The sequence below is a fragment of the Epinephelus fuscoguttatus genome, linkage group LG3 (genome assembly GCF_011397635.1).
Source record: "Epinephelus fuscoguttatus linkage group LG3, E.fuscoguttatus.final_Chr_v1".
NCBI classification, from domain to species: domain Eukaryota; kingdom Metazoa; phylum Chordata; class Actinopteri; order Perciformes; family Serranidae; genus Epinephelus; species Epinephelus fuscoguttatus.
The window spans coordinates 42963157-42983428 of NC_064754.1; the positions used below are offsets into that span (position 1 = coordinate 42963157).

The 20272-nt window shown below is 39.1% G+C and overlaps 1 protein-coding gene across 7 annotated transcripts in view; it reads left to right on the forward strand.

The window, feature by feature from the left end:
- LOC125885710 (glycine receptor subunit beta-like) overlaps positions 1–20272 on the forward strand; it is an 82989-nt gene that overhangs the window by 37233 nt on the left and 25484 nt on the right. For 5 of the 7 annotated variants that reach the window (XM_049571432.1, XM_049571436.1, XM_049571435.1 and 2 more), the window contains exons 3-4: positions 9042–9165; positions 18271–18377. The exons of 1 other annotated variant lie outside the window; for it this stretch is intronic. In XM_049571432.1, coding sequence (XP_049427389.1) covers positions 9042–9165; positions 18271–18377 — 231 coding nt within the window. Of the gene's footprint in view, positions 1–9041; positions 9166–9317; positions 9368–18270; positions 18378–20272 lie in introns of those variants that run through there. One more of the 7 variants, XM_049571438.1, reaches the window with a different exon arrangement.

Genomic DNA, 20272 nt, shown 5'->3' on the forward strand with positions numbered 1-20272 from the left:
TCCTTCTTAGTAGCATACATCTAAGATACACAATGCTCTCATGAACGCAAGGTTATTTATATAAGAAAATATTTCCAGTTAGAGTTTTTGAACAACTTCTGACACATTCTGATTTGAATCGATTGTAAGTTGGACAGGGTGTTTTTAAGGGTTCAAGCAAAGAAGCCTGGTGCCCTATTGTTTTTGTTCTCAGTTTTCTTTCTTTTTATTTTTCTCTGCTAAGTGTTTGTGCAGCAAAGTCGTAAGACCAAAAATCACCAAAATTGGCATGCGGGTTGCAAATTCCACCCTCCATTCAGGCACATGAAATGACACTTATTGACCACAAGGTAACCATAGAGTTTTTACAGTTATAAACAGCTTGGCTTACAGTCAAAATCATTTTATCATTTTAATCTCTCAATTAATTTGTGTCTTTGAGCCAATGGTCCTCTGCTCTAAAATGCTTAACTTAGTCCAATCATGCCCAAAACTCATCTCCAGACTTTCCTGATCTAAAGTTATTAAAGAAATTTAGCTACTGATAGTCTGGCAACCTGTCCAAGGTGTATCCTGCCTCCTGCCCAATGTCAGCCCGTGACCCTGTTCCAGGATAAGCGGTTACGGACAATGAATGAATGAATGAATGAATGAATCTGTTTTAAATTATACCTTCTAGACCTGTGTCTTTTAGTTCAATTTTACATAAATACTTATTAATCAAAATTGGCGAAAGCAATTGCAGCCAAACTTGGTGTATGTGTTCAACTGCTAGGTCCAAGCTTTCCTACACAGTCTTTGGATAGTCCATATTTCCAAAGACAAGCACATGGATTCGTATAAAATTTGGTTTGCTCGATGAAGGGTCCCAACTCAGCTGACGCAAAAATTTGGTAAGCATTGATCAGAGTTGGTTCACATTCCAAACTTGAAAAATAATAATAAATCACCAGTACGTCCTACTGAGCTGAGATGTTTTTCAGCACATCCACGGAATCATGACAAAAGTTTGCCTCACCTCAACCTATAGTCAGTTCAGAGGTCTGTTGCTATATTTTTGAAGATATGCAAAATCAAGTAACATCTTCATTATAGATCCTCAAGTCTTCATTTATCTGCTACCAAATGTGCAACAGACATTCTTTGTTATCTGTTGTCAGTCAGTTCACAGTGATATTGAATGCCTTGCTGCAATTTGTATTGTAGGCACAACATTTTCTATTCAAAAAAATCACAAATTGAGTGTACTGTCTAATATTTTGGGGATTTTTTTTTTAAGATTTATAAACAACATCCATCCATCCATCCATCCATCCACCATTTATTTGTCGGATGGAATTATACAAGGTATAGCCCCAATAAATGTGAATCCATCAGCTCCATTAACGTGTGCTCTGTAATTTAGTCCTTTCTTACGTCTTCTTACATTGTTGGCTGCTGCTTTAGAATTTCCCATGTTTGTGGATGGTTCTGGTAATCTATGGTTTCTGGTTGACTGCTGTAAGCGTTTAAGTTTAAATATAGCTACAAGCAGCAATGAGGGGGGTCAGTGCAAATCTTCAACTTGATATGACCTCATTGAGCACTTAGAAACATACCACACACATGAATGGCTGCATTGTTGGCAAGTAGGACTTAGCCCCAAGGGATTCAAGCTCTGGACCTTAGTCTCCCCAGAGAAGGTGACTTACACTGGCTGCCCCACTGGGGAGAGGTGATTTTACACACCTTCGCACAAGTTGAGGCAATGGCATCACCTGCAAAACTGGAGTATTTCTATTTAAACTTAAAACGCCTACAACAATCAATTAATTGGTGATATATATATATATATATATATATATATATATATACATATTTAAATCGCATGTCATTCTTCTCGTTTGCAGTAAATGAGCTGTTTATATCTATATAGAGAGCGGGCCCTTGTCTACGGTGATAGCTGTCTTGCACCGCCATGTTCCTACAGTTGCTTAGAACGGACAAACCAAACACTGGCTCTACAAAGGGTCATTTGCGTATTCACATCAGCAGTGTTAAGGAGTAATTAGTTACATGTAGCTACTTACTTGTAATTAAATTACAAAATAAATGCAATTGTAATCATTTACAGCTACTAAGATAAAACATGTAATTAAATTACAGTTACTTATCAAAATGTTGCTGATTACAAAGGGGTCACATCTGAATATGTTCTTTTCATTAAATGGTTTGTGTAGAATATAACAGTCATTCTGTTGCTTTGCATCTTTTTGCCATACAAGAAGGCCTCCTTTATGCAGAGCCTTTTTCCTGACATTTTCCCGGTTTATTGCCCAGTTTAAAACATTTTCTAGAAAAGTAATGAAAAAAATAATCAAAAGTAATAAGTTACATTACTTTATTGAAGTAACACTTATGCTGTGTCTGACATCACTCACTACTCACTATATAGTAAATTTGCCATTTAGTAGTGATGCCCAAATGTATAGTGGAAATTATTGTACCCTATATGGTGGACTCAAAGTATCCCACAATGCACCAAAGTAGTGTACAACTGATGGTGACTCACCAAGCAATATATCCCATCATGCATTGTGAGAGGAGACAGCAACTCAATTACAACCTGCTGTACATGTTTAACTTATAACTTGTCTAATTTTTGAGTACTTATGTCAATTCTGGTACACTGAGAGCAAGTCTACCGGAGTCAAATTCCTTATATGTACGCACGTCCTTAGCGAATAAATCTGATTCTGATTCTGATTCTGATTCTGATTATAATGACATGTTGAAGTTTGCTTACCAGTTTCTTTGCCATGTAATAAACTGTGAGTTTCATGTGTAGTTGTCGCTCCTCGAAGAGTAAAAATAAATCGCAACCAATCTTCTGTAGTGCTTAACAGTGACTGTACAGAGTAGGGCTAATAACGCTAGCTTATGTTAGCAAGCTGAGTCACTAATAGGTCTGATTTGTGCCATAATGGTGCAATGCAAAATGTTACACATTAAATTCACAAGTTATTACATGACTTAGTGGTAAAACAAACGTCAGCACAACAAAGGTTTGACAGAAAATGACCTACATTAGTAGGCGAGGTTGCAATTGCACTGCTCTCTCTCTGCTGGTCTGTCTGCCAGTGTAATGTTTGTATCAGGCACACGTTTAATGTGAGCAGAGCAGCATCTGAACACAACGCAAACGGCCACAAAGTGCTTGTAATGTTATTTAGGGGAAAATTCGCTCAGTTTAATTTCATATTTTTATCACAACTATGCATGTCAGTATTTGTTATGGATGGTTCACCAGCTGACGTTGATATAACATGTTTTAATGGTGCGACAGCAATGACGTAATTAACGGTGCCAAGAAAATGACCTGAGTAGTGTCTGAAAGGCGACACTGACATTGACATTTTATGTTGCAGATGAATATATCATATTATATCATATAGTTCTCTACATAGAACTTTCTATATATAGTGAGTAGGGAGGAGTGAATGAGTGAATGATTTCAGACACAGCCTTACATTACCTATTGCATTTTTAACAGGGTAACTAGTAATCTGTAACCTATTACATGTCACAAGTAATTATCCCAACACTGCATGTTGTTGAACTTGGAATAGCGCAGATTTTTTTAAAAAAATGTGAAACTGCTTTATTCAGTGTTTTTCTGGTTTAAATCACCTGGTATGTTTTATTTGAGGAGGACGAGACCTCTGTGGAGATTGAACATCTGGATCTTAAGTTATCAGAAAAATCAGGGGATCCACATTTCAAGTTACTGGGTGAGCGGCCTGTCTGTGACATGCCTACCGGTTTCAATCTGGCACTACTACTACTTTTTGCAGTATTTACCTGAGGAAAACATAACGTAAATGTGTAATGTTGGTTGTCAGTTTTGTTCATTTCTTTCAGATTTCAGGTAAGATCTCTCTGGAACATGTGCAACAGTTATTGTGGTGATCATGAGAGTCAGAGGGGACCATGTCGAAAAAGTTTTGCAAGTGCAGCAACACTTTTAATTTAAGCACATTTCTAAGTGCATTTCAAGCTATTTCTTCCCATAAGTAGTGGGGTAGCATCACCAAATTTCACATTCTTTTTGTCTTAAAAAACAAATGTTTGCTCAGTGCTCAGTCAGTTCTCATCTTACATCCTGTGCTACTCTGCATGGTTTAAGTCCTGCGTCGTAGGGCAATAGCATGGGAGGGAAAGAGTCCAGGTCTTACTGAGGCACTGCAAGGATCGATGCTTAGTCCCTTTGCAATATAAATCACCTCCCTTGGTCCAATTATCTGCTCACATGGTTTCCTTTACAATTGTTGATCAGATGCCTTGCTTTATCTGTCCTTCCCACCAGCAACATTCCTGTTTGTCACATACTGTATCCAAAGCATGTTGGATATTCATCATTTCATTAATGCAGTTGTGTTTTGTAGTTGGTTTTTTATTTACCCTTTTTACTCTGCACTGCAAGGGAAAAAACAAATTCATAGTGCTCTAACATTATAATAATCTCCTAACAAAAACAAAAAACAAAACAAAACAAAAGATCCAGGAAGTTACCTCTCAAGAAATAGTCCGGTACATAATCCCTCACTCTAAAACAGCAATTTGTGTTTTTACACTTTGATTTTTGTACAGATTACAAAAATAAGATCATTAATTAGTTACCTTCATAGGTGCCGGTAGGTGGGTTTTGTTGCCTTTGGATTGAGCTGGGCTAGCAGTTTCCCACTGTTTTCAGTCTCTGTGCTAAGCTAAGTTAGCCAGCTGCTGACAGTAGAGCATACAGACACAGGAGTGGCATCAATCGTCTGATCAAAAAGCAGTACATGTATTGTAAGTATTGATTTATTCTTTTACATAAATGTGCTCTCCCACACTCTTCCAAATCATAGTCAGGCAATCAACAATAATGCAGTGCGACCAAATTTGGTATAATATTAGATAAATTCAAAATTGACAGTTAAGCAGTTTTGCTAAAAAACAAACCAAAACTAAAAACAGAAAAACAATCACAGCACATAGACATAACTCAGAATATACCTGCAATCAAGAACTATTTTCTTCAGAAAGATGCAACAAGTACAGAGACAAGAGTTGGTGTTCCACCATCTGTAGAAGTAGAGGGGACTTGCAGTAAAGTTAGTGTTTGCACTGCTGCTAGCAGCAAAGCTGATGTCAGTTTGACCAATACCACCAAAGGCCTTTGCTCACTGAGTCATTTTTTTCCGGATGCATTTTTTTAATCCTGCCTCTCTCCACTGGAGTTACCTATTTGGCTGTCTTCACTTCCTCCCTGTCTTGCCTTTGGCACCACAGCTGCATGAAGTGGCAGAGCCGTCCACCCTGTATGTCTCCACATTCTGTGTGCGGTCCACATCCTCCTCCCCTTCATCCTTATCCACCTGAATATTACTATCTGACCTGTTGAGAGTGAGCTGAGTCATGAAATTATTCTGTGCACCCTGTACCTCTGTCATGTTGCGCTGCCACATTTTCTTCTCTGATTCTTGGTCAAACAACTCTCTAAAGGCTTCTGACAGATGCGAAAAATACAGAAAATTACACCTGCTCTGAAAATTTTAATGCCAAAAGTTTCAGATTCAGTGTGCAGACACGTTTGACACAATGTAAGGTCTTTATTTATCTTTTTTTATTTTTAGACTTGCGACAATTTCGGACAAAAAAAAAAAAATGACTTGGTGTGCAAAGACCTTTAGGCAGACGCACCAGTCAAGATGAGAACCAAATGTCAGCAACTGAATTTGGAGACATTGGGAATGAAGACAAGAGCTCCAATAACAGGGACGATCAGGTTGATAGGCTGGGCAATCACCAGCAGCTGCAGGAGGACCAGTTCAAAAAAGGATCCAGTTTGTTGCACTGACTAGATTGGTATAATTACATAGTTACATAAGCTCTCCAGTGCTATTTAAATCAGTCCTTTGATAAGAAAAGCTAACGTGCGGAGGAACTGTACACATGCCATAACTGTTCATATCTTCTTCATTAATCAAGTAAAAGTACTGTAACTTTATAATAAGGAGTGCTCAAGCAGAAATAGTCATTAAAACTATCAATTACCACAAACCAGTGGGTAACATCATGGTAGCTATGTCCATTATTTTTACAATCTACGGCTGGGGCCAGTGTTTTTTAAATAAATACACTGACATATTAGATTTAAGGTGGAATTCATTGGAGAGAATAAATGATAAATAATTTGTTGTTGACAGTGGCGAGGTACATAAACTTGACATAAACCTTTAAAAGGTAAAAAAAAAAAACTGCACTTCAGACAGGAAACTCATCCAGTTTTAACTTTTTATTTTAACATGACATGTAGTTTAGTTTAGGGTGATCCTGCTCATATGGAACAAATCTGTGAAAACCTGACAAAGACTGTCCCCAGGACACACAGTGATTAATAAACATAACCATGAAGAACCTTCCTGAGGCCATACATAAAACTCATGCCAGAGGAGGCTGAGGAGGTGCAGGGAGTTAAATTGCAGTCAGCAAGTAGGGCCAGCAAGAGGAAATGTATGTGCAGAATAAATGGGTGCTGGCAAACCACCACTACTAGTTATAGTTGTGCAAACCATAAAAGTTAATTAATATCTTTAAACACCTTGGTGCTACTCTGCATCAGTAAAAAAGACTTTGTCTGCCTGATATGCAATCGGTATATTATTACACATCGAATATAAAATGTGATTTGGAGATTTGTGTTCAAAAAAGTTCCAATGTCACTTTCATGGAGCGTCGGAAGCTTTCCATGATTAATGAATGGATCCAAACTATGCCAGCTGTTTGGTACTTGCTTTTTGCCTATGTCAGGGAGAGGTGCTTTTCTATAAAATGAAATATGATATTCTGTAGTGAACCACAGTGTTTTTTTTACAGTAACTTCCAGATAGAAAACCTCTGCAAAACAGTCATAAAATGGAACGGCCCTGAGCAAACGCTGCCACAATTGGTTGGTTTTTAGCCATCTAGAAAAGGACACGCTTAAATATGTAAAATATTTTCAGCGCTTTACCTTATTTACCTACCTTTACCCAGACAGCCCTTTCTGTCGGGGAACTGAATCTGTTATCTCAAAGCCACCATGAACAAAAACAGTAGTTTTAGAATATGGTAGTTGCTGGTCTATCACTGCTTCGATCAGTTACTGTAAAGCAGTGAAAATATTCCATGTACAGCGCACACTTAAACTGATAATTTTAGGTGGCCCTTTTTATGAGGTTGAAATACGTTTTGCTGCAGCCCCCATCCACAGCAGTACATTACTTTACTTCCATACTGGTAAATTTAGTTGATCAAAGATGCTAACAGGCCAACAGGTCAGACCATCGTGTTGAACTATATATCTTTTAACATTATGGTTTCGGGTGAAAGTGACAACAGAAATAAACTCAGCAATTGCCAGTTGTCTATCTAGAAGTGTTTCTTTAGGTATGAGTGATTCAGTCTTTTACTTAGCTCTGAGCAGTTGCCAGATGACCAGTGGTGACTACAGGAAGTTACTGTGCATGACCAAGACACACATTACCCATCACTCATTCATTCATTGTTTGTAACAGCATATCATGGTCAGGGTTACCCTTGTGCTAGAGGCTATCCCCAGCTGACATTGGGTGAGAGGTGGGGTACACCCTGGACAAGTTGTAAGACCATCACAGGACTGATATGGAGAGACAGACAACCATTCACACTCACATTCACACCCACTGGAAATTTAGGGTGCTTTCACACCTAACCTGTTTGGCTCAATTAAAATGATCTCAAGTCCTTTTGCACGGTTAATACAGTTCAGTTGGGCTGGTGTGAAAGCTGTCAATGGGACCCTGGTGCGGACCAAACAACCAAACCAAGACCACTTGAAAAGACCCTGATGCGGTTTGTTTGTGGTGTGAAAGAAAACAAACCAACCTTAGGATTTTATGATAGCAGACCTGTGATTTCAGCAGCTACACCAATAATAAATCCATCTGATGATCATGAAATCTGTCCACGATCTGATAACTGATCCTGCTAAAGGCAGGCATGGTAACACATACGCATGTCAGTGAGGGTATTTTGCCTAATTAAAAGGCTTTTAAAACTGCCATCATTGGATCTGACTCTGAGTACTTTGTCTGTTCATTAAGTCCATTAAAAAGTGTGTGACAGTGATGCCACAGTATTAAGCCCCAAGTCACTACTATAAAAGACGCCTTCTTTCACCCTGTCTCTATGCAAGTCATTATTCATAACATGTGATTTGCAGTCTAATAATAGCCTACTAATGGGCTCTTTGTGAAACTAAACAACATAAATATAAACACTTTAAAACTATTAAAGTGCTACTGCAGAAACTTCTGTTACTCACCAAAATCTGATTTCCCCAGGTGGGTCATGATGATGCAGGATGACAAACACCAAAACTGTCCAATCAGCCAGTTACCTGTTTGTCAGTAGAACTTCATGTTTACTCCTCTTGGTTTGTTTGCAAAAAGTCAGTGTGATCAGGAACCAAACTACAACTAAAATGCAACAATGTGTCATTTTTTCCTTCTGGTGAGATACAGATGAACTGAACTACAGGTGTGAAAACATTCTTAGAATCAACAATTAAGCAGGGAAGGAAGTCGGAGAACCTATAAGCTGTTCCAGACCCTGTAACATACTCATGTGAACTCTGTATTCTGAAAAAAGCTCCCCTTACAAACAATGGGGATCAGTGATTGGTCATTAAGTTTGCACATTCACAGATCATTCACATGACATCATATTCATGTTTCTGTCTGGCTGATGATTGGTTGACCGAACGCTGCTGCTCACTGAACACAGTCGGACAGGAGAGCTACATGTTGGCACATTCCCTGAGAAACATTGGCAACTCTCCTCAAGGACGAGAAGTTAAGGTCTGCCCAAAAAGTTGATGGATTTGTCTCCAGTGTTTTTTCAAGTCTGTAATGGGGTCTTAAAAGTTGCAAAATCTTGTAAGTATTTTGGCAATTTTGTTAAGGTTATTGTAAAGTTATGTGTTACACATGTGTTAAGGCCAGTCCTTCCATCTTTTTTAGGCACCATGGCAGCTGGATTGAGGCTGATGATCTTGCTAGTGTTGCTGCTGTGTTGTTGGCAACTGACTGCAGGCAAAGAAGGAAAATCCAAGGGAAAGAAAGGCAAGCAAGTTGTGTGTCCATCGTAAGTAAATACACTATGTTCTTCACATTCAACTCTTCTCAATGTGTTGCCATTACTTCTGACATTATCCTCACAATATGTCATCATTTCATTACCCCACCTTGTCACATTATCCAAATATTAATACTGTACTTTGTTTTTTGTGCTGACAGTATTACTGATACTGACAGTAAGACCAGGCAAGGACATTTTATTCATACAGGTTAGTGAAAAGTGTTTATGCAGACCAAAAACTGACTATAAAGATGGAATATATGCCAGCTCTCCAACACTGAAGTCATAACATCTTAATCGCCCCCTAGTGGCTGGCTGCCGTATAGGTCCTAAAGCCCGCCTCTACATGTTAGTGGATGAGACATGAGCTAAACTAAAAACTTTAAGTACAGTAGTTTTTATCACACAGCTGTATGTTCAAGCGTTTTTCTGATAAGTTTGGTTTTAATTAGTCAAGCAATGCTATAAAATTGGGATTTTACAACACGACTGACAACTGTGTGAGCAAATCTGTGGGCTCGCATTCACTGGTGCTGCTCACGATTCATCGGACGGGTGTATGGGCAAGAAACTTGATATCGTGGACATAGCTATTGCGTAGACTCTGACTACTAATGATGTCACCAGAGCAAGATGGCAGCAGCTGTATCCGGGATATTTTAGCCTCACTTCTGTACAGTGTGGAGACGTATCCATCCTTCTATACAGTCTGTGATGTAGATGTGTAGGGTGAACTAGCTATTAACACCAACATCAGTGAACAATCCAAAATTTATCACATTTATAAACGTGCTTTAAAGGTTTTTCTGCTGTTCTATTTTCTTCTAGACAGATGCTTGATTGACTTTTTAAACTGTTTCTTCTACAGCCAAAATAACCTTTTCATGGGATCTTTTTGGTCTAATGATCAGTGGTGTGTTCTGTGTAACTGCATCATCATGTGTTGGGGTTTGGTCAGGGAAAACTGTTTTCTTTCATCTGTCATTGCTTCCCTTTTTCTCTTGCTTTCTGACTGATAAGTTGTTTTAGTACTTTTCATTTTACTTTTCACCAGATGGATAGTATACTTGGGTTCAGGGCTTAGTAATATTGACAATAATTATACTATTTATTTTGGCAGGCAAGTGAGTGAGATTCTAGTAAGGGTTATGTCGCCAGACTATCGCAGGGCTGACACATAGAGACAAACAACCATTCACACTCACACCTACAGACAATTTAGAGTTATCAATTAACCTAGTCCCCAATCTGCATGTCTTTGGACTGTGGGACGAAGCCGGAGTGCCCGGAGAGAACCCACGCTGACACGGGGAGAACATGCAAACTCCGCACAGAAGGGCTCCCACACCCGGGATCGACCCGGCAACCCTCTTGCTGTGAGGCGAGAGTGCTAACCACCACACCACCGTGCCGCCCTAGTAAGGGTTATCAGTTTAAAAAAAAAACTGCTGCAGGGGTTCATTGGGGAACAAGGAACAGGTGAGCAGGTGGAAGTGGGAGTCAAGCAACTTGGAGTGATGTCAAAGTTTGAGGGCATCTAAAGGATGGTTGGAGAAAAGTCCTAGAAAATGCATAGGCCATAGATGTGGGAATGTTAATAAAAGGAGGGGCAGAGAATTATAGGTTGTGACAGCGACTACTCTTTACTGGCCCTAGTAATATTAGCTAAGAAAGCATCATTAAGTCACACAGGATTTGAGCTCGCTGTGCTTATATCATATGACACATGTGGTACTAATACATGACTGGGGCTCATACAGTAGCTTCAGTACAACGCTCAGCCATGTGCACACACAGTGTTAGACCATTTATAAACTAATGTCCCATAGCCATAATCATAACCAAAACCCAGCCATGGCTACAGCCACAATCACAGCAATGGCCAACACTATATCATCCCACAGCTATAGTCATAATCAGACTGTCTCAATCAGCCTAAGCAGCTGTTGGTGAGAGAGCTCAGTAGCTCTGCTAGTTAGTAAGTAAGATTCAGTAGAATAAAACTTAGAAAAGGTTGTGTATGCAACATTCAGTGCATTAATATAGAAGCAAACCACTATTTGCTATGAAAAGATAAAGTGGAGTCATGTTGTTCTGAACAGAGAGTGAAGTCACGCTACATCTGTGGTTTGTTGTGGTAAGTCGCTTCAGCCATGCGTGAATGTTAGTGCATGTGTGTATCGTACTGGCTAGCTCATTGCCTTCGCTCTGCACTGCGCTCAGCAGGTGTTGACTGCTGATATCAGGACAGGGTCATCACAGAAGTGTAGCAACCCCCCTCCAGTTCCCCCCGGTTAACACTTTAGCTCTGTCAGCACATTGAGAACCATGTCCTTACTACTACTGTGCTCTGAATTTTGCATAGAGCTCCCTTAATATCTATTATGAGTTATGAGAAAATGATGATTAATGATAGCATAACCATGAATCCTTGTGCAATCATGTGAGCTAGCTAACACTAAATTACTGTGCTGCACCTGTCCATGCCTGTGAGGCAAACTAGTTAGCTAATGGTTATGTACTATTGAAACATATTGGCCAATTGGCTATATTATTATTTCAGGTGTACGGACATACAGTGGATATCTGATACACCGCCCACCTCAGAAACCACTAGCAAAAGTGCACGGGGTGAGGTTATTGCACCCACAAATATTCTGATAATTATCACAAGTGCAACTCTGTTTATACAATATATGCAGAAGGGGGTCCGTGCTCCATCCCTCTTCACTACAGGTTCCTTGGGCTGAGCTTTAAAGATCAGTGATCTATGCAGTATCTATATTAACTGCTGTAAAACTACAATAATAGCCCAGGCTATTATTTTCTAAAACCACTGAACTGAACAGGCCTGTATTTGGGACAGGCATCTCTATGGGACAGATCTTTAATTCCTTTCACACAAAACTGTTGCTCAGTAAACATGGGGGAGTACAATCATTTGTTTTATTTAAACCAGTATGAATATTAATTGTATAAAAATTAGGCTTCAAATAACATATTAATTATGAATTATTAATTTGATCTAGCTCTGAGAGACAACGCATTAGAGAGAGAGTTGCGACAATAATTTCATGGCACCCAAGGGTTACAGCACCAGGCATACCAACACAACACCACTTTATTTATCCTATCCTGTTATTCTTTCAATTAGTGGACGCTTATGGACCAAAGGAACATGAATAACTCACCAGGTAATCAAGGAATGGACACATATTCTGACTCTATGACCGCTTCAGAGGAAGAGAGTCACCACTTTTTTTTTGTCTTGCTTGTTTGCCATGCCAGTAAATCTAAATGAATTACAATCTTCTTTGGTGCTCATGGTTATATTTGCATGCACGATCGAAGCAGCTAACTAATGTTAGCTCACATGTTTAGCCAACAACCTGGTTTTATACATCTAAGAAGTTCTAAAAGAATTAACTGCTTGGCAACCAGATCAGACGTCTAATTAACACGGGCCTTTATTTGTTAAAATGTGACTGGGTGTTTAAATGGGACTAGGCTTTTAATTGAAGCTTTATGGTACTTATACAGTAGTAGCTGCAACTTGAAACCCAATAGCATATCTCATGTATACTTTAAAACAAGCTGGCTTTTAGATGGGAAAGAGTTGTTAGGGACAAAAGCAATCCACTGGATGTATACATTGATGAGGACCTGATTGGGTGGGTTCTATTCTGTAGGTCAGATCTAATTTACAGAAGACTGGCTGTCACCGGATTTGCAGTTTATGCCGAGAACCAACGCAGCCTGGTCCCCCAGGTTGCAGCTGCTGACAGCACTTAATGCAAACGGTTCGTTTCAAAATTAAGTTGGAGACATGATCAGTGTCCACAAGTTCACTGCCTGTCATGCCATCTGCAGGGTGTCACTGGCACTGAGCTGCCACTTTGTGCGATATCCTCACTTCCCCACTGAAGCAGAGTGGACACGGATAAATCGAATTTGCCAGTCCTCCGGCATTCCTTGCATCTTGAGCTCCATCAGTGGGACTCCAAGCACCATATTAACATGGGTATCTATATGTCACCCACAAGGAATTACTTTTAATCAATGATCTGATTTTTTGTGACGCCATTTCATTTGGTGGCAAGATGGCCTGGATCAACCCATGATGCACTCATCCTCCAGGAAAGAGTGTTATACCAGGACTTCAAGGCTGGCAGAATGAACATGCTGCTTCTGAGTGACAGTGGGAATGGCTAAAAACACAGAAAATCCCTCCAAGGACTGAGCAGGAACGATGCTAAAGCACCATTCACGCTAACACTAGATCGCTTGTTAAAGTTTAAAAAAGAGAAAGGATTGAAGTCTCTTAAAATTGGTGCATATCTTGTTCAGCTCTGCCACGAATGCGTCAGCACCATGGATAGTGTCATTGGCTGAAGGGGGCAGAGGGAGACGGAGGAGGATGCTCTCTGTGGTGCTGACACATTGAACAGGACAGATCACCTCACAAAGAAGAGCTGACCTTTCTCTTTTTTCTTTTAAACCATTGCCGTATGTTGATTCTAAGTATGAGAGCGACAAAGATAAAGAAAAATGGACTAAATAAATCAGTCAATAAACAAACAAACTTGGCACTTAGTGAAAAATTTGGGCTTGACAGTGCCCAAATCATTAGCTGTAATTTGTAGCTTTTACTGCCTGCACGTGGAGATGCAGATGCAGCATGAAAGTGTCTGCGCTGTGGTAGCAGTGAGCACTGTCCTCCAGAACATCTGTGTCACCATGAGGAGCCCCCTCCCCAGGCAACACCATCAGCCAGTGCAGGAGGAAGACGTGCACCCTGTGGTCCCTGCAGTGCCTGAGGACGTCGGTAGATCACTAGTCTGTTCACACATTGTTATCACCTTAGAAGTTCAGACAGATCTGGCTTGCTGTTTTAATCAGCTCCTTGTCGTGGAACTATTTCCAATGTATTGCTTCAGTTCAAACAAATTGCCTGTTAAATGCCTGCTTGTTACAACCAAATGTAAAGGACATATAAAGGAACAAATGGACATCAATGTAAATGTTTTTTTATTGTTTACATTAGATTGTGGTTAATTATTATTATCATAATTATCAGTATTATCATTTATAAGGACTGCTCCTCCTTTTCAAAAATATGAGAGGGAGGCCTATTTAGCTCTTGTTGGAGGTAATGTATTTCCAGAGCTTATTTCTGGCTCTTCCTGCTTCATCTGTAACTTTTTGGTTTCAGCCTCCACACACAGGATCTCTCACTTAAGCAGCATCTGCTGAAACTGCTCATCCTGTTTCCACTGTGGTGCTATGGCTCTGCCATGACAAATTTGGGGAATGGCATCAGACAAGTCTGAAATCAAGTAGCGAATTTATAAAATCACCCTGCTCAAAATGCTGCTTTGTCACTTTTTGACCGCCCACCTCAGCCACTGTACTTTCTGTAGTTGTATATAATTTTTGGCTTAAGTTCTATTTTTCCCGTTGTAGCCATCCACAGAATAACGACAGGGAAATTAAGTTTGGTTCAATGAGGGAGAGAGAGCTGTACAGCATGAGCAGAAGGACAGATAAAACAATACTGCTTGGCCTGTGCCCATCCAGGCCCACCTAAAGATCCTCCTTTCTATGGTCATAATGATGTCTTGGAGTAATGCCTTTTTTTCAAGCCACTGTGGTATTTAAATAATGATTTGATTCTCAACACTGCAGGGTGAAGCTTGTTCTATTAAGTAGAATTTGGTGAAGGAATGTTCGATGGTAAGGCTGCGTTGTTGGTCAGTAATGTTGATGGTTTACAGTATTGATTGGATCAAATATTAATGGCCTTTTTTGTTACCTTGTATTCATTAGGGGCCGTGCAGCCCCAGGACCCTATTGTTATCCTATCCTACATCTTCTTCTTCTTCTTCTTCTTCTTCTTCTTCTTCTTCTTCTTCTTCCGAGGAAATCCTACTTTCCATGTGCAAAAAATCACCAAACTTTGCACAAAGGTCCAGTCTCATTCCAGATATCCTCAGCTGTAAACTCAAGCCAGTAGTCCTGATGGTGACGCTACAGCAAGCGTCTGAAGTTCAAAATTTTGAAAATTCATAACAGATCAACCATATGTGCTACAGATTTGCAACTTTCATCAAACTGTAGCCCCAATACTGAAGAAACTTTTGTACATTTAAACCCATTGCAAATTATGAAGTCCATCACTCTGTTTTTTTCAAAAACTGTAAAACTTATTAAACCTATCTCCTCCCACAATTTTTGCTCAATTGACACCAAACTTGCTAGCATCTTTAGACTGTCCTACACAAACGATCCACACAGAACTTTCGATTTATCAAAAATTGAGCCTACAGTGCATCAAAATGTTTGATTGTAAATGGTATTGTAAACATATACTTGCAAATTCTTGCTAAATACATTTTCAGTGTTCATCAAAAAAATGACAAAATTTTGGAGTCATGGTAGATGATTGGAAAATATCAGAATTTTATCTCAAAAACTGAATTTTTTACAGCATTTTGAATTTCGCTCTCATGCGAACAATTGGAGTCAATGTAAAAATGGCATTTTTAAACATCAGTTTTTCACTTATGGAGCCAGTGGATCATCGTTAAAAACAAATTACCGACATCTTCGTGCTGTCTAGATACAATTTGTGTATTTTCGGATTTTTGTCTTAATAACTGAATTTTTGACAGCCGTTTGAAATCTGGCTTTACACACTAACAGCTGCTGTCTTGCACACAGGTGACTGGCTTAGTCAGTTTGTGAAGCTACATGTGACATTTCTGTTTGCCAATTAGCTCAGTGAGATAGAGGATGGTTCTTGGTGTTGAAGACTGTGAGTTCAAGCCTTAGCTCGTACAACATTTCCATATGAGAAATCTACCCAAACTTTTCATAAAGGTCCAGTCCCATGCCAGATGTCCTCAACTGGAAACACAAGACAATAGTCCCGATGATGGCGCTACAGCAAGCCTCTAAATTTTAAAACTTTGGAAATTCATAACAAATCAACCATATGTGCTACAGCTTTGGAACTTTCACTTTGAAATTTGCTTTTCCATGGCATGGATGGCTACTGTCTGGCACCCAGATGCTTGGCTTAGTCAATTTGTGAAGCCACACATGAACTGTCACTTGCCAATTAGCTCAGTGAGATAGAAAACAGACCTCAGTCTCAGTTCAAGCCTCAGCTAAGCTAAAATTATGTAAAATTCATATTACTTTTCCCCAATTCCAATCTGGCATCCACAAACATCTCACTTTGTCTGATTAAAGGTCCAAAACCATGAAAAAGCAAGATTTGAGGAGGATATCCTCAAATATGCAAAGGTAACTCCAACACTGATGCCTGAAACAATCAATCCATCATGAAATAGTTGTGGATTAATTATGTGTTTAAGTTATTGATTTATTGACTAATCATTGCAGCTGTAGAATTCCTATATTGAGCTAGAAGAAGTTTTAAACATATATACTGCAGAGTTGTCTCTTGCTAATTAGCTCAATGAGATAGAGCATAGTCTCTTATGCTCAGAATGTCACCTTTTTTTCATCTTCCTACACTCTGCTTGTTCCACAGAATTGCCTAATTTTGCCTAAAATTGCCCGGCCCTGATAATTCTTTCTTGGAACAGCACCTTGACACGCAGCACTGTGTTAGCGAACATATCAGCAGCTTCGTATGACCTGATAATAGCAAACACTTGTTAGCTGACTATAGCATGACTATTATTTTTTTGCTCATTCTTCTTGCCAGTTTTGTTGGCAAATCACACTCAGATATGCCACACCCCTATTTAAAGCTGGCAGCTGATCTGATATGAACAATTACAGGCCAATTTTCAAATCTTTCTGCCCTCTCAAAAACTTGGAATCATTAGTCACCACCCAACAGAAATCATATATGGACTCATGTATATGGACTAATGTTTTGAATTACATGCCATCAGGCTTCAGATCAGGGCATAGCACTGTAATCGCCACGTTAAAAGTTATTGATGATATCAAAGAGGCTATGAAAAATAAACTTACCCATGTGTCTCTGTTTACAGACCGTAGAAAAGCTTTCGATACTGTGGACATAGCATTACTCATTAACAGCCTGCTGAGAGCTAGCATTGGATACAAAGCAGCAGAGTGGTTTCACAGTTATCAGAATAACCACTCACAGAATGTTAAACATGGCAATATCATTTCGGCCAAAGTCCTTGTGAAAAAGGGTGTTCCACAAGGATTGGTTTGCGGACCCTTGCTTTTTGTTTACGTTTCTATTAATATCTGTGATAGGTTAAAATTCTGCAAGTACAATTCATATGCAGATGACACAGTCATGTAGTCCTGTGCCCCCACTGCAGAAATGACAGTCATAATCTTAGGTCACACAAATGGCTTCAGTTTAAAGTGCCTTTTACCAGCACAGAGGGTGCTGGTAAAACAAGTCCGTTCTACTACGTTCCATGGTCCTGGAGTGATTTGCAAGCCAAGCTCAAACTTGAAACACCTGTCTCTTTAAATGATTTCAAACTCAGAGTAAAGGAAGTGGTCCTGGCTAGCCACAGCTGCTTCAATTAAACAAATTACAAATTCTAGATTAAACAGTGCTGCCTTTTCTCACTCGCAAAGAGGTTTTAATCTCAATGTGACTTCCTAGTTGAATAAACGTTATATAGATAAATGACAGACCTGTGGTGCACACTGTAGTATTACTGGTATTTTGTTTGGCTCATTCAAAACACACTTTGCTTGTACCCACATAAACAAAGCTGGTGAGCAGTTCTCTGTGTCCTCTGTGTATGGTTAAATGTTTTCTTTATGTATAACAGCAATGCTTTTTTTCCCCAGAAGCCACTGTGGTCAATAAATAATTTAATTGTTGCTTCTTAATGTTTGCCAGATTTTGCTGTTTGTCCCTTCAGATTTTTTTTAAGCTCAGCAAAAAAATATGACAGTTAGCACATTGTTTAATTGTTAGGCACTTTACGAAAACATTTTAATGCACTGACCCTGTGCTATACTTGGTACTTTTCCTTGTTTGCAGTAATGTTTATAACCAGTTTGTTTGGGAGGAAAAAAAGGTCTATATTTCCAGTGTTTTAGATTTGGATGTCAATTGTTATCATTTCTATGTAACAGCCAGTTGTCCCCAGAAGACTTGGCCCAGGTTCCACCCAACTCCACCTCTAACATTTTGAATCGTCTGATGGTCAGCTATGACCCAAGAATAAGGCCTAACTTTCAAGGTAATGCAACAAACTATACAGGTAAGAGTTGACAAATTCTTTGTAGAAAGATGGTTGCCATACAGGAATCAATTGTATGATTATAGTTGCTCATCAAGAATCATTATTTATTTTCCATTAAAAGATGGATTCACAGTTTTTTAAAATCTGGGCACCTGAATGTTGTTTAAAAACAGACTTGAAATCATGTGAAACTGTCATTCAAAGTTTCAGCAGTTAACTTGTAAAAATACATTTTCTTTCACTAAAAAGTCATTACACCCCATCCTGGTTTTGGATTTACCAGTCAGATGGCAGAAATTCTGTATAGCGTTTTGTGGGCACGTGCTTTGCTAGAAATACAATATACTGCAATTGTGTTGTTAATGTGCTAACTGGCTAACTTGCATCAAGACAGTCTTCTGGTTTCCCTCTTTTAATGGCAAATACTGCTGTCTGCCAGTGTGGAATGTTATTTCCTCTCATGCGGGGCAGAACGTACGTGCTGGTTGGCAATGGCTGTAGTCTCGGCGATGTGCTCATGTGCAACTTTTTGGCTGAGACTCAGGAGACGTGAGGCGATGCAGCAGGCGGCTTTCATCACTGCTAGCTTTCTGAAGTTGGTTTGGTGTGTCTGGGCTTAAAGACCTTTTAAAAACCACTAAATATTTGTTCTTTTGCTGGGAGAGCAGCCTGATGTTTGTGAACATATCAGCAACTTCATGTGACCTGATATTAGCACCCACTTGTAAGCAGACTCTAACAGGATTTGTATTTTTTTTTTAGCAGAAATTAGACAAATTTTTATGATTTTATGTATTTTGCAGATTCTTCCTTGCTATTGGATTGGCCCTCTGCTCCATACTGTTTATTCTTCTTCTTGTTTGACTTTCAAGGGGACCAGTTTTAATTTCATGTATGAACATCCAGTACTGACACAGGTGCAGGACATGGACGCAAGAGAAAAATATCACCCTAGATTCAGCAAAAGTGAAATTCCAACAAAAATATATACAAACAAAAAACATTCACTGCATTTTCTATTTAATAATGAACTTGGTAATATATTTTTTCTTATTGATTAATTATAGAGTCCATTGCAATTCATGTCAGTGCTCCCGCCTGTTGGTTGTACAAAACAAAAGAAAGCAAATATTCAACAGTAGACATTTAAAAATGAGAAGACGAGATGATGAGATAAAGGTAGAGAGATGGAGAGAAGCTTTACGGCAGAAGAGGAAACAGGATGAGAATAGAGGGAACATGAGGAGTGTGTGCAGTTGATTTGCTCTGGTAAGCTTCAAGCTACAACCAGATGTCCTTCACCTCTCTCTCTCTCTCTCTCTCCTCTCTCTCTCTCACACACACACACACACACACACACACACACACACACACAAAACCACTGTACTTCCATACACCAAAACAGCATGGTGACATTTAAATGTTTTTTCACTGGGGGCACTGTTTTACTTACTGCATTTGAATATTGTCCACAGCATAGAAGGTAAAGTATTTGAAAATGAAATGTCAAATGCCATTGATATTGTCAGATTGTAATAAAATTACATTTTCATTTTGCCTAACTGGAAAATCACGTCACAATGTTTATGATTCATTTTAACTTTTAAATGTGAGTTATCATTTGAATATTGCCTACTGTGCAACAGGGTAAGACTTTGACAATTAAATGCCAAAGAGCTTTTCAATTTTAATTTTAATATGGTAACAGGACACCCATACAAGTGTGTGACAGTGAAAATGCAAATTGGATTATTGCATTTTCACTTTAATTCAAATAACTTTTACTTCTGAGAAAAAGTATACTGCTACTGTGGAGTTACATATTCATTTTCAAGGTGACATTATCATTTTAATAATGTCCCCAATGAGGATTCCATAGTTTTGCCTTGGCA